The sequence below is a fragment of the Bombyx mandarina genome, chromosome 04 (genome assembly GCF_030267445.1).
Source record: "Bombyx mandarina strain Sakado chromosome 04, ASM3026744v2".
Classification (NCBI taxonomy): domain Eukaryota; kingdom Metazoa; phylum Arthropoda; class Insecta; order Lepidoptera; family Bombycidae; genus Bombyx; species Bombyx mandarina.
The window spans coordinates 17,096,896-17,120,648 of NC_143211.1; the positions used below are offsets into that span (position 1 = coordinate 17,096,896).

General features: G+C 40.8%; 1 protein-coding gene across 5 annotated transcripts in view; it reads left to right on the forward strand.

Annotated features, from left to right (window-relative positions):
* Positions 1-247: 247 nt before the first annotated feature.
* The window catches only part of tweek (transmembrane protein KIAA1109 homolog tweek), a 47,151-nt gene continuing 23,645 nt past the window's right edge, over positions 248-23,753 (forward strand). For 2 of the 5 annotated variants that reach the window (XM_089727200.1, XM_089727203.1), the window contains exons 1-24: positions 248-417; positions 533-762; positions 1,886-2,029; positions 3,291-8,417; positions 8,494-8,639; positions 8,712-9,208; positions 9,286-9,466; positions 9,824-9,985; positions 10,902-11,027; positions 12,017-12,113; positions 12,586-12,642; positions 14,785-14,877; positions 15,436-15,581; positions 15,920-16,097; positions 16,249-16,410; positions 16,747-16,958; positions 17,670-17,799; positions 17,877-18,110; positions 19,287-19,449; positions 19,735-19,869; positions 20,445-20,612; positions 21,243-21,420; positions 22,223-22,426; positions 22,797-22,943. In XM_089727200.1, coding sequence (XP_089583326.1) covers positions 416-417; positions 533-762; positions 1,886-2,029; positions 3,291-8,417; positions 8,494-8,639; positions 8,712-9,208; positions 9,286-9,466; positions 9,824-9,985; positions 10,902-11,027; positions 12,017-12,113; positions 12,586-12,642; positions 14,785-14,877; positions 15,436-15,581; positions 15,920-16,097; positions 16,249-16,410; positions 16,747-16,958; positions 17,670-17,799; positions 17,877-18,110; positions 19,287-19,449; positions 19,735-19,869; positions 20,445-20,612; positions 21,243-21,420; positions 22,223-22,426; positions 22,797-22,943 — 8,919 coding nt within the window. In that variant the 5' untranslated portion in view covers positions 248-415. The remainder of the gene's footprint in view (positions 418-532; positions 763-1,885; positions 2,030-3,290; positions 8,418-8,493; positions 8,640-8,711; positions 9,209-9,285; positions 9,467-9,823; positions 9,986-10,901; positions 11,028-12,016; positions 12,114-12,585; positions 12,643-14,784; positions 14,878-15,435; positions 15,582-15,919; positions 16,098-16,248; positions 16,411-16,746; positions 16,959-17,669; positions 17,800-17,876; positions 18,111-19,286; positions 19,450-19,734; positions 19,870-20,444; positions 20,613-21,242; positions 21,421-22,222; positions 22,427-22,796; positions 22,944-23,753) is intronic. The other 3 variants (XM_089727201.1, XM_089727202.1, XM_089727204.1) reach the window with 3 other exon arrangements.

Genomic DNA, 23,753 nt, shown 5'->3' on the forward strand with positions numbered 1-23,753 from the left:
AGAGTTGATTTAAAGGTTGACTTTAAACCAGGTTATTTAGTTTCCTAATGTTTTAGAGTCGAGTAGACTTTTTAGGCTAATGTTGGGTCTTATTTAGTTTACATCAAATTGCAAATTTGCAAATTGTAAATTGCACATGTAAGCTTTCTTATTAATTGTAAGGTGTTAGTCATAAAAATAATGAAACAATAGTGCATACGTGAAATGGAACGTGTTTGATATTTTACCGATTTATTGTCATTAATGTCAAAAATTGTTCTGAAGACGGGAAGTTGAAGTTTGGTGATTAAATTGATAGGAAAATATCAATAAAAATAAGATGAAAGATGAAAAACTCGTACAGTGTTTTTATTTCTAGCTTTCAGTTTGCACTTAAGATGTGAAAAAAGATAAAAATATCAACTTACTTGTCAATATGTGAGTAATTTATATTTGCGTAGCTATAACTCAGTGTTTATATTCGTTGTTTAATACTTTTTATAGCTAAATTCTTTATTGAAATTTAATAAAGTGATGAAAATCGTATGTTCAGGGATAATACGACCGACTCGTGGGACGACCCAGTGGCTCAAAGATGGAACACATCCTCGCTAGAAATAGGAAATATTACAATGGATCGAAATTTCGCCCTCCTCCTGGTGTCCTTAATATCGGCCATGCTTTGGGTTGTTTATATAACTTATTACAATAGCAGAGTCCTGGGCTTTATATTAACGAGGTTGATCAACAAGTTCTATTTCCAAGATGAGAATTTTAAGATAGGTGAGTGTTTGTTTTTCACAATTATTTTGAACCTTGTACCCTTGTGTAAGTGCTTAATAAAGTTTTTATATATATTATCGTCACTATTAATTCTCGTAAGTTTACTTCAAATCTATAATTCAAATCCATTGAATATCTGTATTTTAATTATTTGTTAGATATTTATTTAATGAAGTTTGTTTTGTAATAAAGAAAAACAAATACTTAGTTTTGTTTAAGAATTTTAATTTTCTACTATAGTTTGTTGGTTTAGTAATTAATTGAATGCAAACACAAATCAACCAAACCAATTGTACTTTACTGGTATCAGATAATGATGTATTGTTATCAAAATGTTACAAAAGTAGGTGATTCAAACTTGAGTGAATATTATGAATTGTTTTTAATCTTGATTGGTTGATTTTGACAATATCTGTAGTGTTAAGCTAATATCGGGCATTCCTTATACAACAGGACCTAAAGAGATCTTTCTAGAGTTCAACAATCTACAAGCTTTTAGCTACTAGGTATTAAGCACATATACTTAGTTGTTTAAGTACCTTTGCTGTTTTATCAACTGTCATGTTAGGAACTGCCAAAGGAAGGCAGTTAGCATATAGTTTTAGTGGTAGAAAAATGTGAATGATTTTCATAATCTTCTTAACTCAATAGAACAATGTGCTACACATGTTTGAAGTTGTCATGGCCTAAAGGATAAGACATCCGGGCATTAATATCTAGCGCTGCACCGGTATTTGAATCCCACAGGCGGGTACCAATTTTGCTAATGAAATACGTACTTAACAAATGTTCATGATTGACTTCCACTGTAAAGGAATAACATTGTGTAATGAAAATCAAACCCGTTAAACTATAATTTGTGTAATTACTGGTGGTAGGGCCTCTTGTGAGTCCGCACGGATAGGTACCACCACCCTGCATATTTCTGCCGTGAAGAAGTATGCGCTTCGGTTTGAAGGGTGGGGCAGCCGTTGTTGAGACCTTACAACTTATATATCTCAAGGTGGGTGGCGCATTTACGTTGTAGATGTCTATGGGCTCCGGTAACCACTCAACATCAGGTGGGCTGTAACCTCGTCCACCCATTCTAACAATAAAAGAATAAAAACATAAATCATTTCAGGATCATTTACCTTAAATGCCTTGTCAGGCAAGATCATGTTTCGAGACATTGTGTATATCAACTATGACTATACACTACGCATTCAAGATGGATACTTGATATTTAGGTGGTGGAGGTCATATGTACCTAAGGATGTTTCTGAAGGTAATCTAATTATTAAATATTTCTCTGCAATATGTTTTCAGTGTGAGAATAATCAATACCTTTTTTAATACACAACTTTATTTAATAGTACTATAACTTTGTTAATTATGAATGTAAGTAAAATGATTTTTCTCAAAATGAGTTGTCTTTGTGACTTTGTATGAGTAGTATAATTTGAGTAACTTATTTATTAGGCATTTTCAATGAAAAATTTTATAGCATTATTTTGATACATGAAAAGCTGGCTAAACAGGGTCAGATATATCATAAAGTATCAAACAAATATAATGTACCTAAAATAAATTATATTACTCCCTTCTATTTATTTTTATCATAAAGCAAATGGTATTTAATTTAGTTTAGATGGTGGACCACGACAAATACCACTAAATGTTTCATACATTTGTTACACATTTGTTAAAGTAGTAACATGTCACATTTCTTGTTTAGATGGCAAAAAACTGGACTATCAACCAGGCAAAATATGTCTATGTGTTTAGCTTTTGAATAAACAAATGTACAGACAATAATTTTGTGGGTGCTGAAAAAAAATATTGGAAAGATTATTGTGGTTTATTGTTAATAAGAATTTGAAATTTTCTTCCTTCAGTATTTGATTAGCTCTCAGAAACGGAAGAACTAGTTCTGTTGTCTTGACCTATTTTGGAAAATTAACATAAGTTTTAACTCTGTAAATCAATTTATTAAATTTACTAAGTTTTATCTGATGTGGAAGTGGTCTATCATACCATGTAAAGTAATTTCCTCAAGTTCTGAATCATGTGGACGACCACATCTAAACCGATTATCAAATTAGTGTCCACGAAACTAGGCAAAAAAGCTAAATTTATGTCTAAATTATTTGTGAATTGGTTTCTTTATTATGCCTCTTTTATTAATAACCCAGAACATAAAATGGGACATTTGAAACTATCCCTTAACAATGTCTCCTCTTAATAGTGTCCATATCTGTTCACGGTCAGAAAATGACCGATAACTATCTGTTGACCTTATCTGCTTTTGATGTAAAGAAATATGACCAACAGACAATTTGGAAAACTGCTAATGATATTTATAATTACATATTGTTTGATATTTATTCTATTGTATAGTGACTTAACGCGATTTTCCCAACGTTTCGTAAGCCTTACTATATCTGTTAATTGGATAATTAAGGTCAATGTAAAAGGTTCTTTTTGTAGACTAGTGTTCTAAATAATGTTTTTTTTTCAATATAAAGATTCGTCAAATACTATTTCAGACCTATCACACTCCGATACCCGATTATCGATCGTCTTAAATGGTTTCGAGCTGCACTTCTATAATCGATGCGAAATGTATAGCGAACTCGAAAAAATATTTGGCCTCGATCCCGGCGTCAAGCAGCAGAACGATGATGATTCGATCGACAGAGACAAGGCTATGAATGATGCTAATGAGAAAAGGAGACGAGCACAAGACACAGTCAGATCCGAGGCGGCCATGGCCAGAACGTGGCGTGACCTCATACCTGTCATTAAAATAGACATATGTTCCGGTAGGATAGTCTTCGGCAATCGTCTGGTTCCGACGACCCTCTCGATAAGTATCGAAGAAGCTCATCTAGTCTACAGCACTAAACCTCCTGCTTCGAGCTTAGATCACTTGATGCATTTTGTGAAAGCAAAGGCAGAAAATTGTAAAGTGATTCTTGCGCCCAGTCCAAATTATACTTCAATGGTCGACGAACCTCCTAGGTACATGGGTGAAGGTTTCGTCGTCATGAGCTCGAATTATATTGAAGTGTATTTCTACATGGACGAACCGGGTCTTGTACCAGAACAGCCTGTGCTGTTGCAGTTGGCCAATGGAGATATAGTGGAATCTGCTCCACCTATTTGGGGCGTCGACATTAAATGTGGTAAGGGAACAGATTTCAGTTATGGCCCGTGGGCGGATAGGCAGAGGGATCATTTATTCAGATTTTTCTTTCCCCCGAATTATAAAAATTTAGAAGTCACTCCACAACCTAAACCGGGTGACAGACGACAGACCCAATCATTCGATATTAGACTCTCGACATTGAACGAAGCTACCATAGACATTCTGTTCACGAAAAATAAAGAAACAAACGCGGTACACATTAATATTGGTGCAGGATCATATCTAGAGGTTACCCTACCCTGGATAGTTTTACAAGATGGTTACACAACTAAGATCACTGGTCAGCTACTTCACTTGGAAGCTACTACCAGTCTTCAATACAGAAGTTTAGCTGAAAGCGAAACATTAGAGTACACTGTGAAGTGTCATTTTCCTTTAGTTTGGAATCATCATCAGTGCTGGCAGTTGTCATTGACTGGGTGCAAGGCGACCACTCATCTAGTTTACACACACATAGATTTTTTCCAAGACCTAATTAACGACTGGGCGTCGAAAGCACGACCAGATATTTTACACTTTGTCCCTTACACGTGGAAGATATCGCTTTTACTCAAAGAATGTGAGGTGATTACGGTCAGTAATCAGTACAATTGGATAGATTGCAGCTCTACTAATCAAGAAAACAACCACGTTGCGTTTTGTGGTGATTTACTCGATGTGTCGTTTGATTTGCCATTCACTGATTTCTTGCCTGACGTCATCCCGCTTAAGATTTGGGTCCAGGGTGAAGCTGTCGATATGAGTCTGTACCTTCCTGAAGTAAACACTTCGCGATTACTTCTCCTATCCCTTGACAAAAACATGAAACTGGTTCCCTGTAGATTAAAAGCATCCAAGTGGAGAAAAAAATGTGTTAAATCCCAAGGTTGGGTCGATTGCTGGTCGGTCCCGATAGTAGCGTTGAGTGTCCGATACAATTATCATCCGATTCCTCCGCTCGGACCAGAACCCCAAGCAGACATTACGACACCAGAAAAAGAAGAAATATTATTATCACCGATGAGAATACCGCGAATGAGAAAACAGCCTCAGATCAATTGGCCTATAGATGGAAGCAAGTTTGATCGCACTTCCCTCGCACCAGATAAAGTAAGCGTGGAACTAGAGGTGGGTCCGTCAATACTATTGGCATACGGAACTATTATTACGAGTTTCATGAATTTGCTTGAAAATATATTTGGAGAAGACCAGACCTTCACTGACATGCAAAAGACACCGAACATAGATCCGTTTTATTGGACGAGTGAAAATAGTACGAAACTAAATGACAGAAGCAGCGTGAATCAGCACACAGAAATATCGATCGATGACTCATCCGACGTCAGCAAAGGTCCCTTTGATCCTCGCAGATATCGGCCTTTAGACGTGACGGTGTCCATAATTATACATGACATACAAGCGCATCTGGTAAAGAATTGTAGCGAGAACGAGCCACCTTGTCCAGTCGTGCTTATTGAAAGATTCGGATTCGAAATGGACAAATGCTTCAAAGAGACCAAATTACAACTCCTATTGAGTCCCTCGATATTGGTGTCTGCAAACAATCTCTCGAGAACTAATCCAGTGAATTCTGGTGCTTTGTATCAAGGTCATTTGATGCTATCGTCGTTTCAGTTAAGGGGGAACGGGTTCTTCAGTGACACCAATCGTAATGTCGAAGAAGACACAGTTGAGTACGCATGGATGATGGAACTTCAATTAGGACAGTTGACTGGTCGGATGACGTTGCCCCAGTTATACCAAGTAATCTCATCTCTGGAGACGTTTTTGCTGTTGATTTGCGACAGTGAAAACGAATTGATCCCGCCTAATTCTGCAAAACATTGTCACCATGGTTTGAATAACGTCATGTGTCCTGAGACAGACTTCACATTAAAATACCGTTGTCCCACCGCTAATGAGATAAAGTATCGTATGATTCGCGTCGCCATCGACCTCATCGACATTTACATTGCCGATTCTAATACGACGTTACAAACTTGGTTGTCGCCTCTTAGGCTTAGCTTTTGCAATCTTCACGGGGCCGGTTTCGCAACGGGTGTCACAGGATTACTGCCCAACATTAAATTAGTTCTCTATACACAAACTAATATGCAAACAAACGTTCACCATCATTCGAGCGGCAGCACCAATAGCCAGAACAGACCAAGCGAAAATGAAAATTGGGTCGGCGTGGGTTCTGTTTCCCTGGGCCCTCTACTCATCGAAGCTGCATCATCACTGCCACAAACCCCAAAGAATATGCATTTAGTTCAACAGAAATTTTTGAGGCTTCACGATGACAAGACCAAAAGATTGTGGTTCTTGTGGCCTAATGATAGTAGAACGTCACAGTGTGGCTGTACAGGGGGGTGTGCATTCTTCGGAACAAATCGAAACGGACCAAACTTCCTCAAACCGACTCCTTCTGATTTAAATGAAGGCATCAACGTGGCAATGTTCAATGTAATAGAAACAGCTCCAGGAGAATATGGTTATGGGCAGAGCTTGTTACATAGTGGACAACTAGTTTTTCATACCCCTCCGTATAATACGATGAATGTATGTTTGCAACCTACCAACGTGTCTACGTTGATACCGTCCCCGCTGCCCCAAAACTTGAGCAAATCTCCGCAGAGTACTGAACGCAGAAGTCTGACGCGTAGATTTTCGTACACGAGCATGGGTAAGGGCAGCAATAATATATTAGTTTCGAGCACCAAAAGTGATGTGCCTTACGCTCGGTTAGTCGATTCCACGATACCTCTCGGTAGCTCCAAGATTGACAGCGATTCGAAATTGAATAAGAGCGTTTTAAGCGTACCCCAAATGGAGAGTAGTGTTTCCGATTCCAAACTAGCGATGACTTGTGTGGCTAAGGAAAATGCCAATACAACATCGAAGAAACAAGCTACAACCGAACATGAAACGTTTGTAGTACCTAAAGTTCCGTCTCGGTCGGTAGCCGTGTCCGAGTCACATTATTCACTTAATTCTCAAGTGCCGCAAGAAGACGCCCTAAATCCAGAAGTCCAGAGAGCTATGTCCATTACGAGCGAAAATCATTCCGAAGCATTCTTCTCCGCTGATGAGGACATGTTCCCCAGTCGATCTTCAAGCTTGAAACATTCCTTTGGTAGTCGCCATAGTAACCCTAGAGATAAGAGTTCGTTTGCAATTAATGACATAACAACGAACGAGAAATGGACCAATTCTTTGACCAAGTCGGAGCACGCGGATGTTCCAGATACAATCAGCAATTTGAGTGCAGGAGTTCAGCCGGATTCAGAGAGTGGTTCGGTGTCGTCTACATCTTTCATATCTGCGATATCATCTCAAGAAGATATGACTCTTGTTAATCTACATATGCAAACTAATAAACCTATTGTGGAGTCCCCCCTACTCATGGCCAGCTATATGCAAAATCTCCCACAATACAGATGTTCTAACTGGACCACATGCTCTTTACCGAATGGCAGTGATGCGTTCACTTTACCACTTTTCAAAAGAGCAGACGACGGTAGCTTGGTATACGTTGGTCAAAAATATTTGCCAAAATTTGAAATACTTGGAAAAGTAAATATACTTAAACTGATTGCTAAGAAAGATGTTCACAGCAATCAAAACCAACACGGTCCTTATTCGAATTTGGCGCCACATTTCAATTCTCAGATCAAAGCACATCCATACCCTCAGGGTTGGTGGGATATTCAGCAAAATGTACAGGATAACCAAGAAAATAGTACTGATAAAAGCACAACTTCTACAGCGACCACCACGAGCGACAGTAAAAGCGGACTGTTCATCAAACTGCGCGGAGAGGTCGATATGATGTTGACGCCACTCGTTTTAGAAAGCACTCAAAAGTTCGTAGAGTCACTCACACCGGTCTTAGCAAATATTCACCCGATAACAGTGATCAGTCATCTACGCCTATTATGCATATCGACAGTTGAAAGTTCAAATATATTGAAACAGAAACAGTATGTCCAGAACTGGCTTCCTCAGATGGAAGGCCGAAACCAAACCAAGGTTATACAGAGTAAAGACGACAAGTGTAAACTGGCCACCATACCGCACTGCAACGTTTACGAAGAGACCATTTGTGAGCAGCTGCAAGCCACGGTCTCAGTGCCCAAAGTTAATATTGTCTTCATACAATCATCAGTTGTTGAAGACATGATTTCATTTGCGGCCCTAGACAATATCCAAGACCTGACTTGCGTGTCTCTGTTTGGTATGGCCATAGAGAATGTTGTTGCCAAATTAGTAAGTTCTAAAAAAACATTAGAATCTGTGCAGTTGTACTACAGACCGACGTTAAGAGCACTGGGAAGTAAGAAATCGTTTGGTATCATGAAAGGGCCAAGGGCATTGATCTCAGCTCAGTCTTCTGGTCGAAAACGGGGCCAGGAGAAGGGTGAGCCGGTGTATATAGAAACTTCTCAGCAACAGTGTGAAGACGTGACCTTCACTTTGAACGTCGGTGAGTATTCAATCATACAAGGTTTCTGTTTCTCTAAAAAAGTATTTTGACCTAGGTATTTCATTTCTGCTTAAAGGTAAAGTTCATGGCCAACTACGGCGGATTCGAAACGAATCGTCTCAGCTAAAGGACGCCACAATAACGGGCATACCGTCTCAACATTCCAAGGTCTCGTTCAATTTTATCAGAGTCGATTCAAGTACTAAGGGCTGTGAAACATTGGTAAGTATGCCTTGTAATTGATTAGTGCGTAATTATACCTTTCACAATTTTGTTAACTACATTCCTCTTTAGGGCTGTCAGAACGGATCAACGGATAATCAGAAAGATACTTCAATCGGTTTTATTATGTTTGAATGTGGCCTGGAAGGCGTATCTATCAAAGTATCTAAACATTCTCAGTCAAACAAACAAAACGAGGAAAAAAAACCGATCAAAGCCGATACGGAGAGCTGCAGAGAATCCGTTAAATCTGCAGAAGAATTAAAACCCGATAAAGAAAAGACTACTAAAAGATCTACCGGCATCGAAGACTTGTTCAGAAAGAGAGATTCTAATTCTAAGCCAAGTACTCCAAACTTGGGGACATCTCAGCCGCCTCCCGTTCCTCCCGTGCCTCCCGAACCCTCGACCCCAGGGCCAGACGAACCCTCGAACGACAGCAACATGACGATGGTTCCAGTCAAAGATAACGGGAACATGTCATCCTGCGCAATAGACCTGAAAGTGGTTTGGTTCAACTTCGCGGCTCCGCCACGGACGCCGATCACCAAGAAAATTGACTTTACAAGGTTTGCCAATCACCATAATATTAAGTGTTGCTTCGCGTCTTGAAAGGTTACACAATATTGTGCTGTTTGCAATGCAGACTGGATTGGAACTTGTTGAGCACGGCGTCGCCGGCGATCAACGCGTGGATGAACCCGTGCAACCGGCTCGGCATCCGCGTGGTGGCGCTGTACCGGGCGCACGCCGGCCGCCTCACCGCCACCGCCGCCAGCCTCATGGCCGCCGCGCTCGACCTGGCGCCGCACCACACGCTGCCCAAGGTATGACCGCACTCTGGACTTAGTACTTGTTGGGACTTCCTTTTCCTTATTCCTTCTTCAATCCCCTATCCACGCCATCTGCTGACACTACAAGAAAAACTATGCGTGTGAACATGGCGCGAGGAGTGTGTAAAAAAAAACAAAAACATGGTGCCGGTGCAAAAACAATAAAATTGTGATTTGTTGATCAATTCGCACATATAACTCTCGCCAGTGAGAAAATAGAATAGTGCATCAACGAGCTACAGAGTGAGTCCTAAAACTTATCCTTTTCCCAGTCCCAAACATATCTAAATTCAAAACAGTACTCAACGAGCCTCTCGAGTAGGAAGGTGACGCGTCGAGTTTGGTCGGCAGAGCCGCTACGGTCGGCACACGGCCATGGCGAAGCAGCTGCGGGAGGAGCCGTCGCTGCAGCTGTGCGGCGTGCTGCTGCGGTACGCGCTGCTGGCGGACGCGGCGGCCGTGCAGGCGGACCTGGCCGACCGCCACCTGCCCTCCTTGTCCACGCTGCGCCAGGTGAGCCGCCTCGACCACATAAGTACTAATTCAATTTCAATTAAAGAAGCTTATACGGACTTTTTTTTTTATTGCTTAGATATCGGACTAATAATTTCGTAATCTGTACTAATATATATTTATACATATAAATAAATTTGGTTTGTAATATTGAAATAGCCGCTTTTTACTACATGCATATGAATTTAAATACTGTACATACAACAAAATAACAATTTTTATAATTTTTGTCCGTCTGTCTGTCTGTCTGACTGTTTGTTCCGGCTAATCTCCGGAACGGCTGAACCGATTTTGACGAAACTTTCACTGATAGGTAGCTGATGATATAAGGAGTAACTTAGGCTACCTTTTTAAGACTAGCTTCGCCCCGCGGCGTCAATCGCGGTACGACAATAGCCGTGGGTCACATCGCGGGAGTCTGATATCAATAATAGAATTTAATGTTTCCGAAGCGAAGCAAGGGCGGGTCACTAGTTTATCTATCTATCTATATAAAAATGAATTGCTGTTCGTTAGTCTCGCTAAAACTCGAGAACGGCTGGATCGATTTGGTTGATTTTGGTCTTGAATTATTTGTGGAAGTCCAGAGAAGGTTTAAAAGGTAGATAAATATGAAAATGCTCGGAATTAAATAAAAATGACAATTTTGCCACCAATTTTGCTTTCCCTTTGATGTGTTCCCCGTCGGACGGATTCCTTTTGTTTATTTTATATAAAAGTTTAGGTCTTTTATTTCTCGATTGAGGCACTACGAAGTCAGTCGGGTCAGCTAGTAATAAAACATTTTATTATTGCGCCAAAAAGATGTGTCCGTGCACACACAGTGTCCCGCTGAGTCATGATGCTGACGACAATGTCTTGTGCACGAACTCATACCAATGGGCACACGTGTACAGTAAGGGCATGTGTCGTGCAGGGGGTGATAGTGCTGAGCCGGCAGTGGAAGAACATCCTGTACACGCCGCTGCTGCTGGAGCACAACTACAAGAGCAAGGTCATGAAGCCGCTCAACGTCACCTTCGCGCTGCCGGACCTGCTTGAGGTGAGCGCCCCGACTTGCCCATACTCAATCCGTAGCTTTATTCATTTTGTGATCATTCGTATCCAAATGACGCGCTGTCAGTTATTGGCCATATCTATACTAATATATAAATCTACAATGGTTTTTACAGATGTTTCGTTATAACAACTGAAACAAGCATCTGATTGACTTGAAACTTGGCATCCATGTAGAAAATACATGTACTTATGCGATAGGTTAAGATTTACATGAGTGTTGGACTCCCTAATAATAATGTTAATTTTAAATGCGCAGCGAAGCGGGCGAGTACGACTATATATTATTATATTAGTGTTAGTAAATATTTAGTTTTGTTAGTAAATATTTATAACTTATCACGGGACCAGTTAACGTGGCGTGATTGTTAGTAAATATTTATTTATTTATTATTTATTTATTTATATTACATTGTGTATTTGTATGTTTATTTAATAATTTTCACTGGATTGGTACACCGCGTGTAATTCGTTTCCAAATGATTCTTGTTTAAATGTAAAAAAAATATTCCGGAACAGTTGGATTGACGACGATTTAATTCGACAATCTTAAAGTTAAGTGATTGCTGAAAATTATTCACACTACTTTTGTTTAGCTCATAGAATGTTTTTCTTAGATGTACGAAAACGGTGGAAAATATGTGCGATATTAGAAAGTTCTCAATAGTCATTATTACATACACAAAAGAGCTTGCGGTGGTAGATATAATATTTATATTGTAAGATATGAAAAATCATTCTGTGTGATAACGTATTAAAATACATTTTAACGATATTCCCCATATCCATGTCCCGTTGTACAAAATTAAAACAGCTTTTGCTTCTAAGTGCTCTAAATAAAGCACGCATTGCAGTACATACAAAAGTCCATCTTCCGTATATTGATGTGTCTTGAAACTGGTGATTAATCGATTAAAGGTAATCCTGAAGATACATCGTATTTAGAGTAGCTTATTGTAAATTTATCGTCAATAGGATTCCGTTGAAGGATGGCAGGAGTACCAGCTCGACGAGGCACTGGACGAGAACTGCCTGCTCCTCAACATGGATGTAGACAAAGCGAACGCTCCCGGTAAGCATAAAAATATAATTTTAGCGTATATAACGTAAAATAAATTCACTTGAATCACGTTAGCTCAATTTTATCATTCAAAATTATTCTTTATATAGTCATTTTTTGGCAATTTTCATATACATACAAATATGTCTTATTGTGCATCTGAACATATCTCTATTTTCCAATTTTAGTTATATTGTAAAACTTATTTGAAATAAGTGATATAAAAGTGTTATATAAAGTATATGCTGCTTTATTGTTTCAAAAAGAGGATATCATTATGAAGTTATATAATTAAGTAAAATATATAAAAAATCGGAAAACTTACTAATTAATAAAAACAAGCCGGTTTTGGGAGAATTAACAAACCGGAAATAGGGATTGAAAAAAGCTTTCAAGATTTTGAATTGTTGATGATGATTTTTTTGAACTTATAACATAATGTGTAATGTAATGTGTAATTGAGATAATGCTGTTTGCACACAAGCGGTTGCGCCGCAGATGAGTACGCGCCCGCACTCGTTCCCCTCCACGCCGCCGTCCGGTGCGTACGCGGCCTTACGGGCGCTACACATAGACGTTCGAATTATTTGTCAACACCAGTCAACCCCGTCCTGTTGCTTTGTTTATATAAACGCAGTATTTTTTTCGGGTTTCGTCACGGATTGTAGATATAACAGACATAACATTACAACTACCCTGGTCGTTCTTAACAACGGACCCTAAATTATTATAAAAATTAAACAGTAAATGTAGTTTTAATTACATCTATACGTTGTAACAAATACAGCAACTAAAGACAGCAAACAATATTTAAAAAAAAAAAACGAACACAATATAACTTGTGGAAAATTTTAAAGGAATGCAAAGGATGTGTGCGTGAAATAAAATTCGGATATTTGTGATAAACAGGTTTAGCCATTTGGTTTTAGCTTGTTATTCGTTAATAGAAAATTGCAAATGTCAAGATAATTAATGATCAAATGACAAAAATTAACCAAATTAAGAAGAAGAAATCAGGAAACATTTTTGTGTTTAACTTTTAGTGAACTTTTTCTTTAAAAGCTATAACGGATAATGGCCAAAAGATTATACATTCATAAATTTCTAAAAAGCTATAATTAGCTTTCTCTATAGAAATTTATGAATGAACTGCTTTCAGTCTGCCCTCTTCCGGGTATTTCCGCATTTTAATTCTTCCCTTCCCTGGGTTCACGGAAAATGCGTCAATTAATCTTTACCTATTTCAGTCTTCTTTCAGAAATCAGTCATTATAACCCGAGAAATACAACCATTTTTTGCTTTCCTCTTTTACCCATGAGTATATTTGTAAATTATTAAAAAAGAACGTTAAAATATTTTCACAATGAAATCGATAAAACTAATACTTTGAAATAATTGTTTTAAACTGAGTTTACTTATTACTTTATTTTACCAGGAAATAAGTTATTTGGTGTATGACGAAAAACGAAAAAAAAAACAAAGAAATTCTAACGTTTATGTATGAAATCGCTTAGATATTTTTGTTGTTTTATAAATAACTTCATTCCATGAATGTCAGCTTTCTAGAATTGAAAGTTTAGTTGTGTATAAAAGCTTGGAGCGATTTAAAGTGTTTTGAGATTAAGGCATGAATCGATACATGACTATAAGATGTAAACAATTTCATATCTACATAATTAATATGTCATATATCATTTCCGTTGGCAATCTATGGCATTCTGGAAAATAATAAACTAACATACTAAATTTACAATACAATTCAATGTAAATATCTTGGCTTTGAATTCTTCAACGCTGTTAAATATAAACGCTTATGCCCTATGCAATTAAGTTTGTTTTCGAAACTCACAGAGAATGACTAATAATAATGACTAAGCATTAAGATTAGCATCGCTTTAAGCATGACATTTATCCTCACATCATTACTTATCATACCTATTGGTTTGTTTAAAATAACTGCTGGATGTTCTTCGGTTAAACAATGCATTTATACTTTGCTGTTTTATTGTTTTAGCGTTGCTTTATACAAACAGTTGGATGTTTCTCAAAAATATATAATGGACTAAGTTTATTTATGTTTTATCTGCTTGGGCAGCAAAGCAAGTATATTAGGTTAGCTAAAATAGGTATACAACCAATATGTAGGTGCAAATATTTATGCCAAAATAGGGCATAAGATAAGTCTTCTAGCTTATGCATAGGAATTCAAATTGTGACGTGTATGAGCTCCAATAACTCCTAAAACTGGATAGGATGTAAGCCAGTCTGCCTTCGTACTATCTAATAAAATATTTTCCCCCTGCACCATTTTGTACCATAGTGTAGCAAATGTTTTTAGTTTTTATTTAATTTCAACAATGATTGTCGTTAAGCGGATGTTTAATCATGGCATAGTTAACCATTTTACATTATTCATGGTGGTTTAAGGATTTTATTGATAACCAATTTCTCTCATTATCTATCAACATGATGAGAATAATAATGCGTTCAGTAAATAATATTATCTGTGATTCATCTCGTAATTTATATATCTTAACAAATCAATGCAGCTTCTGAATTCTGTCGCTTGTTTTCATTCTCAGTTATAGATGTAGATTTCATACTGTTATTTGGATGCGTTTAGAAAACTGTGGTTATAACTCTGAATTTTCCGCCTACCCGCTAATCCCGGTTCTCGGAACAGTTCGAGCCGCCCAAAGCAGTCGGGCGAGTCTAGTGTTCCCATCGTTGCCATTCTCGACAAGGAAAACGCCTTTCCAGGATGATGCCATAGCTGGTAAGTTTACATCTCAATCTCCGCCAAGAAGAAGATTCAAAATAAAATCCACATGCAATGAATCCACTTCATACCAGACATGAGCCAAAACCCCAAACACAAAATATCTTTAACGAAGTGTCTCTTGCCGGGAATCGAATCTGGACCCGTGCTATAGTAGTCACGGGTTTTAACTATTAGATAGAGGTAGCGATCATCAAGCTCTCGAAAATCAATAGTCTCGATTTATTTTTCATCTACCTTCCACTGGCTGATGAGTAGGCTTAAATGCAATAGAGTGCCATTGAATATTATGATGTCAATATAAGACTAAAAGTCTTTAGAAAAACTTAAGTAATTCTAGAAATTGAGTTTAAGTAGTAACATATGTTTCTTAGATTAATTACAAATTACATTCTGTGTTAGTCTTTAAACATAATAAAAATATAAAGACGAATGTGTTTGTTTTGCCTTCTTAGGACTGTGATTTAGCGATCGGTGGTGGATCTACTTATGGATACATTTAACAATCATGTAAAAGATAAACTCCAGCTCAAAGGAGTTTTTGCTTGAATCCAGATTACGGGACCCTGAAAGAAGACTTGCCGACTGTCGGCTCTAATCCGTCTCTGTACTCTCCGCACGGGAGCGAAGAGAATATCAAGAACGATCGCGCCAGGGAGGACCTCTACCAGTGGATGGCCAAACAGGAACCTATCAAGTCTGTGAGTGAGCATGTAATTCCGTTTGCTCTATTACTTGAATTGCGAGGTTTTTATTTTTTATTTCTCAAATGGGTTGACGAGCTCACGGCCCACCTGGTGTTAAGTGGTTACTGGAGCCCATAGACATGTACAACGTAAATGCCGCCACCCATCTTGCGATATAAGTTCTAAGGTCTCAGTATAGTTACAACGGCTGCCCCACCCTTCAAGCCGAAACGTATTACTGCTTCACGGCAGAAATAGGCAGGGTGGTGGTACCTACCCGCGCGGACTCACAAGAGGTCCTACCACCAGTAATAAAAACTCCAGAAGTATAAAATTGATTTATTGTTTCTCAGCAGGAGAAGAGCAAGAAGCCGATGATATCAGCGTCGAAGATGAACCCTCGCACGGTGACGTCACTGCCGGCCTGCAGCCTGTATCCTGTGCAGGGCTCGCTCATGCTGCTGGACGCGCATCTCGTGTTCCAGCCGCTCCTGTCAGCACTGAGGGTCTCGGCCCATCAGCTCACGCAAGGTATCAAATCAATTTAAAAATATGTGTACGTGATTGTTTTAATTTTTTTTTGTTTTCATCAAAACTATACATATGGCACTCTTGATGTTCGTTGATGTTCGGCCCCGACTTTGTTTCCCGTGCACTCCTAATAACGTAAGTGTGTCGGTAGGCGGAGCGGGGCGTGGCGGGGCGGGGCGCGACGGGGCGGGGCGGGGCGGCTCGGCGCTGGAGTCGCTGGGCTCGGCGCTGTCGCTGCTGGTGTGGGCCGACGCGCTGCGGATACACATCGTCGTGGGGGACCTCACCAGGCAACACTCGCATAAGGGGAAAGGTAATCTAACCACTTTGCGCCATTTTAATATTAAAAGCCAATCTGCAAAATGGCAAAAAGGTCTGTTGTTTTTCAAATGTATATTAATTTATTAAAGATACGATCTCTGGAGCGTATATGATTTTACGAGTCTAGTGTAGTGCAGCCCTCTCTTACATTTGTACTAACTCCAAGCGACCAATTCCAGTTTTCTTCTTAATCATAGCTACAGGATAGGTTGCGAACCTAGTTCTGCCAAGAAGTAGTCGTGTTTGTAGTGGCCCGCTGAACCAGTGAAGTCGACTGTGTCCTTGCCGTTGTGTCTGTATATGCTGGTGACGAAGTCCACTTTTTTAGGTAGTCAAGTCCACGCGGACTTACCTTCGGAAACACCGGCCTTCTTGTGCGAGAAGGTGTCCATCGATTTGGACCTGAAGAAGGTGGCGGACGTGTCCGTGGACGAGCTGATCCAGCGCCACAACGTGCTGTACATCTCGCGGGGACAGCTCAAGAAGCACATCAGCACTATGCTGAACTTCAACGTCAGCATCCGGTTCATATCTCAGCAGGTCGGTACGACTGCACTGTACGGGCTTTTGTACTGCTAGCTAAGAAACTACGGATAAAAAAAACCGCACCCCTATAACGAGAACCTCCTCTTTATTGTTATTTGAAGCTGGTCAAAAATAATGAATGGTGTTCGCCCGAGACTTCTTAAAAATCTATTGTTGTTATTGGAATATATATACACTTTTATTTTATTTTTGTTATTTAGATTTTAAGAAAAAAGCCAAAACTACTATAAATACTATAGCTACTATAAAATATTTTATAAGTACAAAATTCAGATAATAAAAGTGATTAACAGTTACTGTATGTTTTGCCGTCAATCATCGTAATGTTTGTCCTATAAAAGTCACTTTCTAAGTTTTTTTTATTGCTTAGATGGGTGGACGAGCTCACAGCCCACCTGGTGCTAAGTGGTTACTGGAGCCCATAGACATCTACGACGTAAATGCGCCATCCACCTTGAAATATAAGTTCTAAGGTCTCAAGTATAGTTACAACGGCTGCCCCATCCTTCAAACCGAAACGCATTACTGCTTCACGGCAGAAATAGGCAGGGTGGTGGTACCTACCCGTGCGGACTCACAAGAGGTCCTACCACCAATAAAAAATAATTACAAAGAAGTGTTTTTAAAGCAAAAAACAATGAGGGCAGTAAAACTGTGAACAGTAATGACGAGTCGAACCTGCTCCACCATTCTTACCTGCTGCAGGTGAATATGCCCCTCCTGCGGCTGCTGCATCAGATCAGCAACATGTACCAGAACGTGAAGGACACGCAGGTGGAGCTGCGCACCCAGACCCGCCTCTCGCGGCGCCAGAACCAGCACGCGTCCTCCTCGGGTACGTCACACCCACTGCACAACTGCGCTGACGTCATCAACTGTACGGTCAGGGCCGTCTGTAATGTTTCACATTAGTTTCAGACTACAGAGAGAATTTGGTGAGCGTTTCGTCATTAGAAAAAGAAGTGACATTCGCGACGGTCGCACCCAAGTGGGATCTGGCGACGCCGGGACTGAACCTGGAGCTGCCGACCGTGGTTTCGGAGTCGCCCAGTCAACAGAAGCTGGTGCAACCTCCCACCAGGACGCGGCCGCAGTCTTTCGCCCAGAAGCTTCGGTCCACCGGGAAAAGTGTTAAAGGGAAATTAGGTAGGAATGTTAGCATTACCATTAATTTTCTTTCTTAAGGACCCTGTCCTAAATTATGTCCCTATATATCATATTACGTATGGCGTCTCGTTACTGACATCGACTTGCAAAAAATGTATCGAATTTTAATGTTGAATTTAACGAAAAGTAATGTAAGCATTGTATTTTTACACGCTTTATATTAGCTTCACTTGTATGTATGTTTGTAACTGACTCCTTTAGACGCGATATTAACCCACTTTAAACGGCCAGATTTCATTCAAACTTTGTAGATTTATCGAGGACCGATGACAATACACTAATTTCATAAGATTATACCATTATTCAATTTGCAAAATACGATTTTTTGCCAATTTATATAATTTGTATCTATAGTCGATAAGATCGTTTGATGTTAAAGTACTTAATAGTTTTAAAAATACGCTTTTATAGAAAATTTAATTAAAAAATGAAAAATAACTAATAGTTTAAAAAAAAACTAAAAGACACGCTTTATATAAAATTCAACTAAACAATAGAAAATAAATTTTAATAAATTTAAATTGAAAATAGTGTAAAATATATTTTGTTTAAAAAAAAGCGTGGGATGTTAAAACGAACATACAATCATAGGGTCATATGGCCTGTAACTCAGGTTTCATTGAAGGTGGTTGTACATCATTTTCTGTTAGTGTATACCGCTCCACACATTAGTATAGCAGTACGAGAAAATACTCTGAAAGCTTACCGGATTCTGGGAACCGAATGGTAACCAGTCGACGTCGCCTAAACACGTCATATCGGATCCTCCCGATCCATCAACGGTGCTTTTAGATACCTCAAGCACCGGTCACCGTCCTCGTCGAACCCGTCGCTTGCGACGAAGGGTTCGGCGAGTAAATGAACCCACAGACACAGCCCACTGGGTTTCTTGCCGGATCTTCCCAGTGGGTCGCGTTTCCGATCCGGTGGTAGGTTATGCGAAGTACTGTTCCTCTGGTTAGAGCCCTGTGAATTCGCCTACCAAACAAATCTTACGTTACGGACGGTTTTTCCCGGTTAGGGCACCCCTCCGCATCGTCTCATAAGGAACTTCGTTCCAAAAAAGCTGAAAGTAAAGCAGCTATTGATTCTGCTGACGTAAGCGGTAAGCGAGTCCATAGTCCGTGTGGCGTGAGTGTCCCCCCCTGGCCGCAGGGTACAGCTCGCTGAACGAGGGCGCGCACACGCCGATGTTCCCGGCGGACGGGCCGGCGCCGGCGGACGGCGGCGACAAGCTGGCGCCGCGCTGCTGGCGGACCGTGTACCAGCTGCTCGACCTGTACGCCAACATGCCGGACGCGCAAACCATCACGCACAGGTGCACAAACCTTGCCTTTCTTTGCTTCTCTCTGATTAATTATTGATGTCAAGCTAAGATAGAAACAAGACGGTCACAAGATTGTCTAGTCCTTAATTAATATCTTTGTGACCACGAATTTGTAATAATGTATTTTTTGTCAACCACATTGAGCGTCGATACAACCCGAGCACTCGATCGCACTATTTAATTGTTCTGTGATTATTCTAGGTTCTTTTAACATTATAACTTTTCTATTAGTGAACAAAGTTCAAACTATCGAATAATTTCGAATACGACTGGCAGGTTCTCAGTAACAACGGACCTGCCGGAGCAGTACAGACACAGCCGCGCGACCCGGCCCAGCTCCCGGGAGCAGAACGCCAGCAACTCGTCGTCCAGCGCTGGCAACATGGGCATTGTGGTTGTCGGAGTTGCAAGGTATACAACTCATTTATCTATTATAGGTTCTTCAAATCCTAATATTATTTAAAAACAATTTACAGACCACGTTATAAGTGATTATCCTTTTTTAATTACTTAAGGAATTGATAATGATCGTCTTGGAAACTGTACTGTTGGCTCAATACTATACAGGGTGTGTTTAATGTTTATAAAGAATGTTTGTAGTAGTAGTTGACTGCTGTTTTCGGGAATTATCTCTTACACCTTGTATTACATAAGAATATATTTATATATTTTTTATTTTAATTTTTTTTTATTGCTTAGATGGGTGGACGAGCTCACAGCCCATCTGGTGTTAAGTGGTTACTGGAGCCCATAGACACCTACAACGTAAATGTGCCACCGATCTTGAGATATAAGTTCTAAGGTCTCAAGTATAGTTACCACGGCTGCCCTACCCTTCAAACCGAAACGCATTACTGCTTCACGGCAGAAATAGGCAGGGCGGTGGTACCTACCCGTGCGGACTCACAAGAGGTCCTACTACCAGTGTTATCCTACTACAGCTGTTAATTGACCTGGTCTAAGTTCAGCCGACCATATCCCACCAGGATCCATCGCACGCGAGTGTTGGCCTCGTTGTCCGGGTTGAAGCTGGAGGCGGAGCTGACGTCGCTGCAGAGCTCGCTGTCGGCGTCCCGCGCGCGGCAGTACGCGCTGTCCGCCACCCTCGGCCGGGCCATGATCGTGCTGCTGGAGGGCAGGCATCCCGATCACCAGTACGTGTAATTTGCTGCCCTCCACTGTCTCCAGAGACTAGAAGATTTCGTTTCGTTTACTTTTTTAAATGGATGTGACGTTATTTATGATGGTATGGTGGAGGGTGTGGTGTCCTCCGTGAACCTTATCGGAGCGGTCAATAAATAAATAAGTATAATTGCATGGTTATTCACGTCAGTGATCGCGGTGGATCGCTGCACGTTAACCACATAACATATATGGCTTATTATTCTGATTAGTAAGTTAAACGCGGTGCGGTATCATTCCCCTACATTGATTTTTTTATTGCCTTTGCAGGCAGATGAGCATGCGGCCCATCTGATGGTAAGTGGTCACCGTCGTTCATAGACGTCAGCAATGCCAGGGGCAGAGCTAAGCCGCTGCCTACCATTAAATATTCTCCACAAACCTCGTTTGAAGAAGGACATGTCATAGCGCTCGGAAAACACCGTGGAGGGGAGCTCATTCCAAAGCCGGATGGTACGTGGAAAAAAAGATCTTTGGAAACGCACTGTCGATAAACGCAGCGGTTCTAGACAATATGGATGAACTCTGCTCCGATGGCGGGAGGTGCGATGATAATGAGGGGCTCGGAACGTGAAGTTAGTGAGTGAGCGCGGTCGGTGCAGGACGGTGGTGCGCGTGAGCGTGGGCAAGTCGCAGGCGCTGTACTCGTGGGAGGCGGGGCGCGCGGACGCGGCCGTGCTGCTGAGCGGCGGCGCCGTGCGCGTGGAGCTGCCGCAGCACCCCGTCGCGCTGCACGGCGTCATGACGCGCTCCAGCCGACACCTCTCCTCCACGCTGCAGGTACTGCACGCCCTCCGCGATCACTGTCACAGCCCACCTGCTGTCAAGTGGTTACATCTACAACGTAAATGCGCCACCCACCTTGAGATATAAGTTCTAAGGGTCTCAGTATAATTACAACGGCTGCCCCACCCTTCAAACCGAAACGTATTACTGCTTCACGGCAGAAATAGGCAGGGTGGTGGTACCTACCCACGCGGACTCACAAGAGGTCCTACCACCAGTAAAGATCACGCGCACAGCACGTGATCTGCACTAGCGGCAACGGGGCGCGACACCAGCAACCAATGAGACGACCAATGAGAGCTACACGTATTCACAACATATTCTAATACACATCTTTTATTGTCCGATTTGTTTGATTCCTGCCATTTCACATCAGCCAAACCGGCTCTCCCGGACAATGTGTCTCAATAATGTTTATCATATCGTCGTTGTCAAACCAAAATCTGCTATGTGCAAAAACTCTATTTTGAATTAAAGAGTAAAAACATTTTCTTATAAGGTGAATTTTTAAAAACTATATCAAATGAAAGCTATAGATAAATATTAAAGTTATAGACACATAATAGTTTTTTTTATACGGTAGATAAAGCTGTGAAAAGGTAAAAAAGTAAAAATCTCAAAAAGTGCACATAGCAGATTTTGGTTTGACAACGACGATGTAACGCTTTACTCTTGCGATAAAACTTTAAATATACTGATATCTTGTTAATGTTGATTATGCCACTCCTAGGCGCCGCACCAATATAAGTATAACTTAAAAGTATTTTACAAAATAAATTAAATAATAATATTACAGGAACTGGGCGTAACCCGCACCTCATCCCGCATGTCTCGCGGGGGCGGCCCGGGCGGGATGGGGGGTGTGGCGGGAGCGGAGGGGTCGTCCTCGGAGGGCAGCCCGCCGCCCGCGCCGCGGCCCCCTCACTCTGCTCCCCCCACTCCGCAGCCCCCGCACCCACTCTTCAACCCCCTGCATCTACAGTTCAGCATCGTCATACAGGTGATTAGCGAAACTGTAATAACTAAGATAATTTTGACTTTCAACTTATTAATTATGAAAAACACATAACTTTGTTATTTTTTATTGCTTAGATGAGTGCACGAACTCACGACCCATCTGGTGTTACGTGATTACCGGAGCCCATAGACATCTAAAACGTAAATGCCGCCACACATCTTCACAATTGCTGCAGACCTTTAAAACCGAAACGCTTCACGGCAAAAATGGGCCGAGTGGTGATACCTACTACGTCGTCCTACCACCAAAAACCATCTGGTTGGCTATGCCTTCCGTTTATTACTACTAAATATTAGCCAACCCAGTAAGCAAAGCTTAAATCGTCAATACACTGTGTGGTGTCGGCCGCCAGAGCGTGAGCATAACGGCGGCGCTGCTGCCGTCGCTGCAGGCGCAGTACAAGATGGAGCAGGTGCACAGCGGCGGCGTCACGGGGCACAAGGCGCACTTCACCGTCGACCTGCCGCACCACTCGCTCAGCTTCGTCACCAAGCTGCAGGTGCGCACCACGACGCTTCTCCCTTCGCTGTCGATGTTCCCAATGAATTATGAGTCTGTATGATCATTGTGATAAAATTCATGTAAATATTGATCAACATGTTGCATTCTAATTGTGTCTGATTATGGTCCTAGAAAAAAAAAACTGCAAACGAATTCGTAGAAAAAACAGTTTAGGAAAAATCGGAATAGTAGATGAAGCTAGTGCCGAGGATTTCTGTCACAAGCATCAATAAATCGCAAGCGAAAAATCATTCACTGTAGACATTCTGTAGATGTCAATCAATGTATCAGTTAATATTCAACTGACGCGCCAGATACATTGACCCGCGGGAACGGACAGCTGCATTCGTTATACATTGCGGACTCACAAAATTTCAACGTCGATAGCTTAGTAATTATGTAATACATGTCAAACTCGCAAAATTTCCATAATTACTGATCATGGGGCGTGCAGTAAGCTCGCATAAGTACTACCGCCCTGGAAGCATCAGAAATATCTGACGCGATGCAGTTATGAGTTCCGGTTTTCCAGACAGTCGATGTTACAATACAATTGGGATTTCGATCTCATCTCCCAAAGCGCGCGATGTCTGTGGATTGTCAGCTCTTTCTCATATTTCCATCCGACAAAAAATTCAAACAAAAAAATGTTTTCCGCCCATCTTACATATTATTTGAAAACACAACTGTATATGTCCGAATATCAATTAGCGGCGACGGTGTGTATACCCGAACACAGAAAATAATGCTACATGTTAAATTACAAAGAACGTATTAGAGGGTACGGACTGGACGAAACCTCATTTCC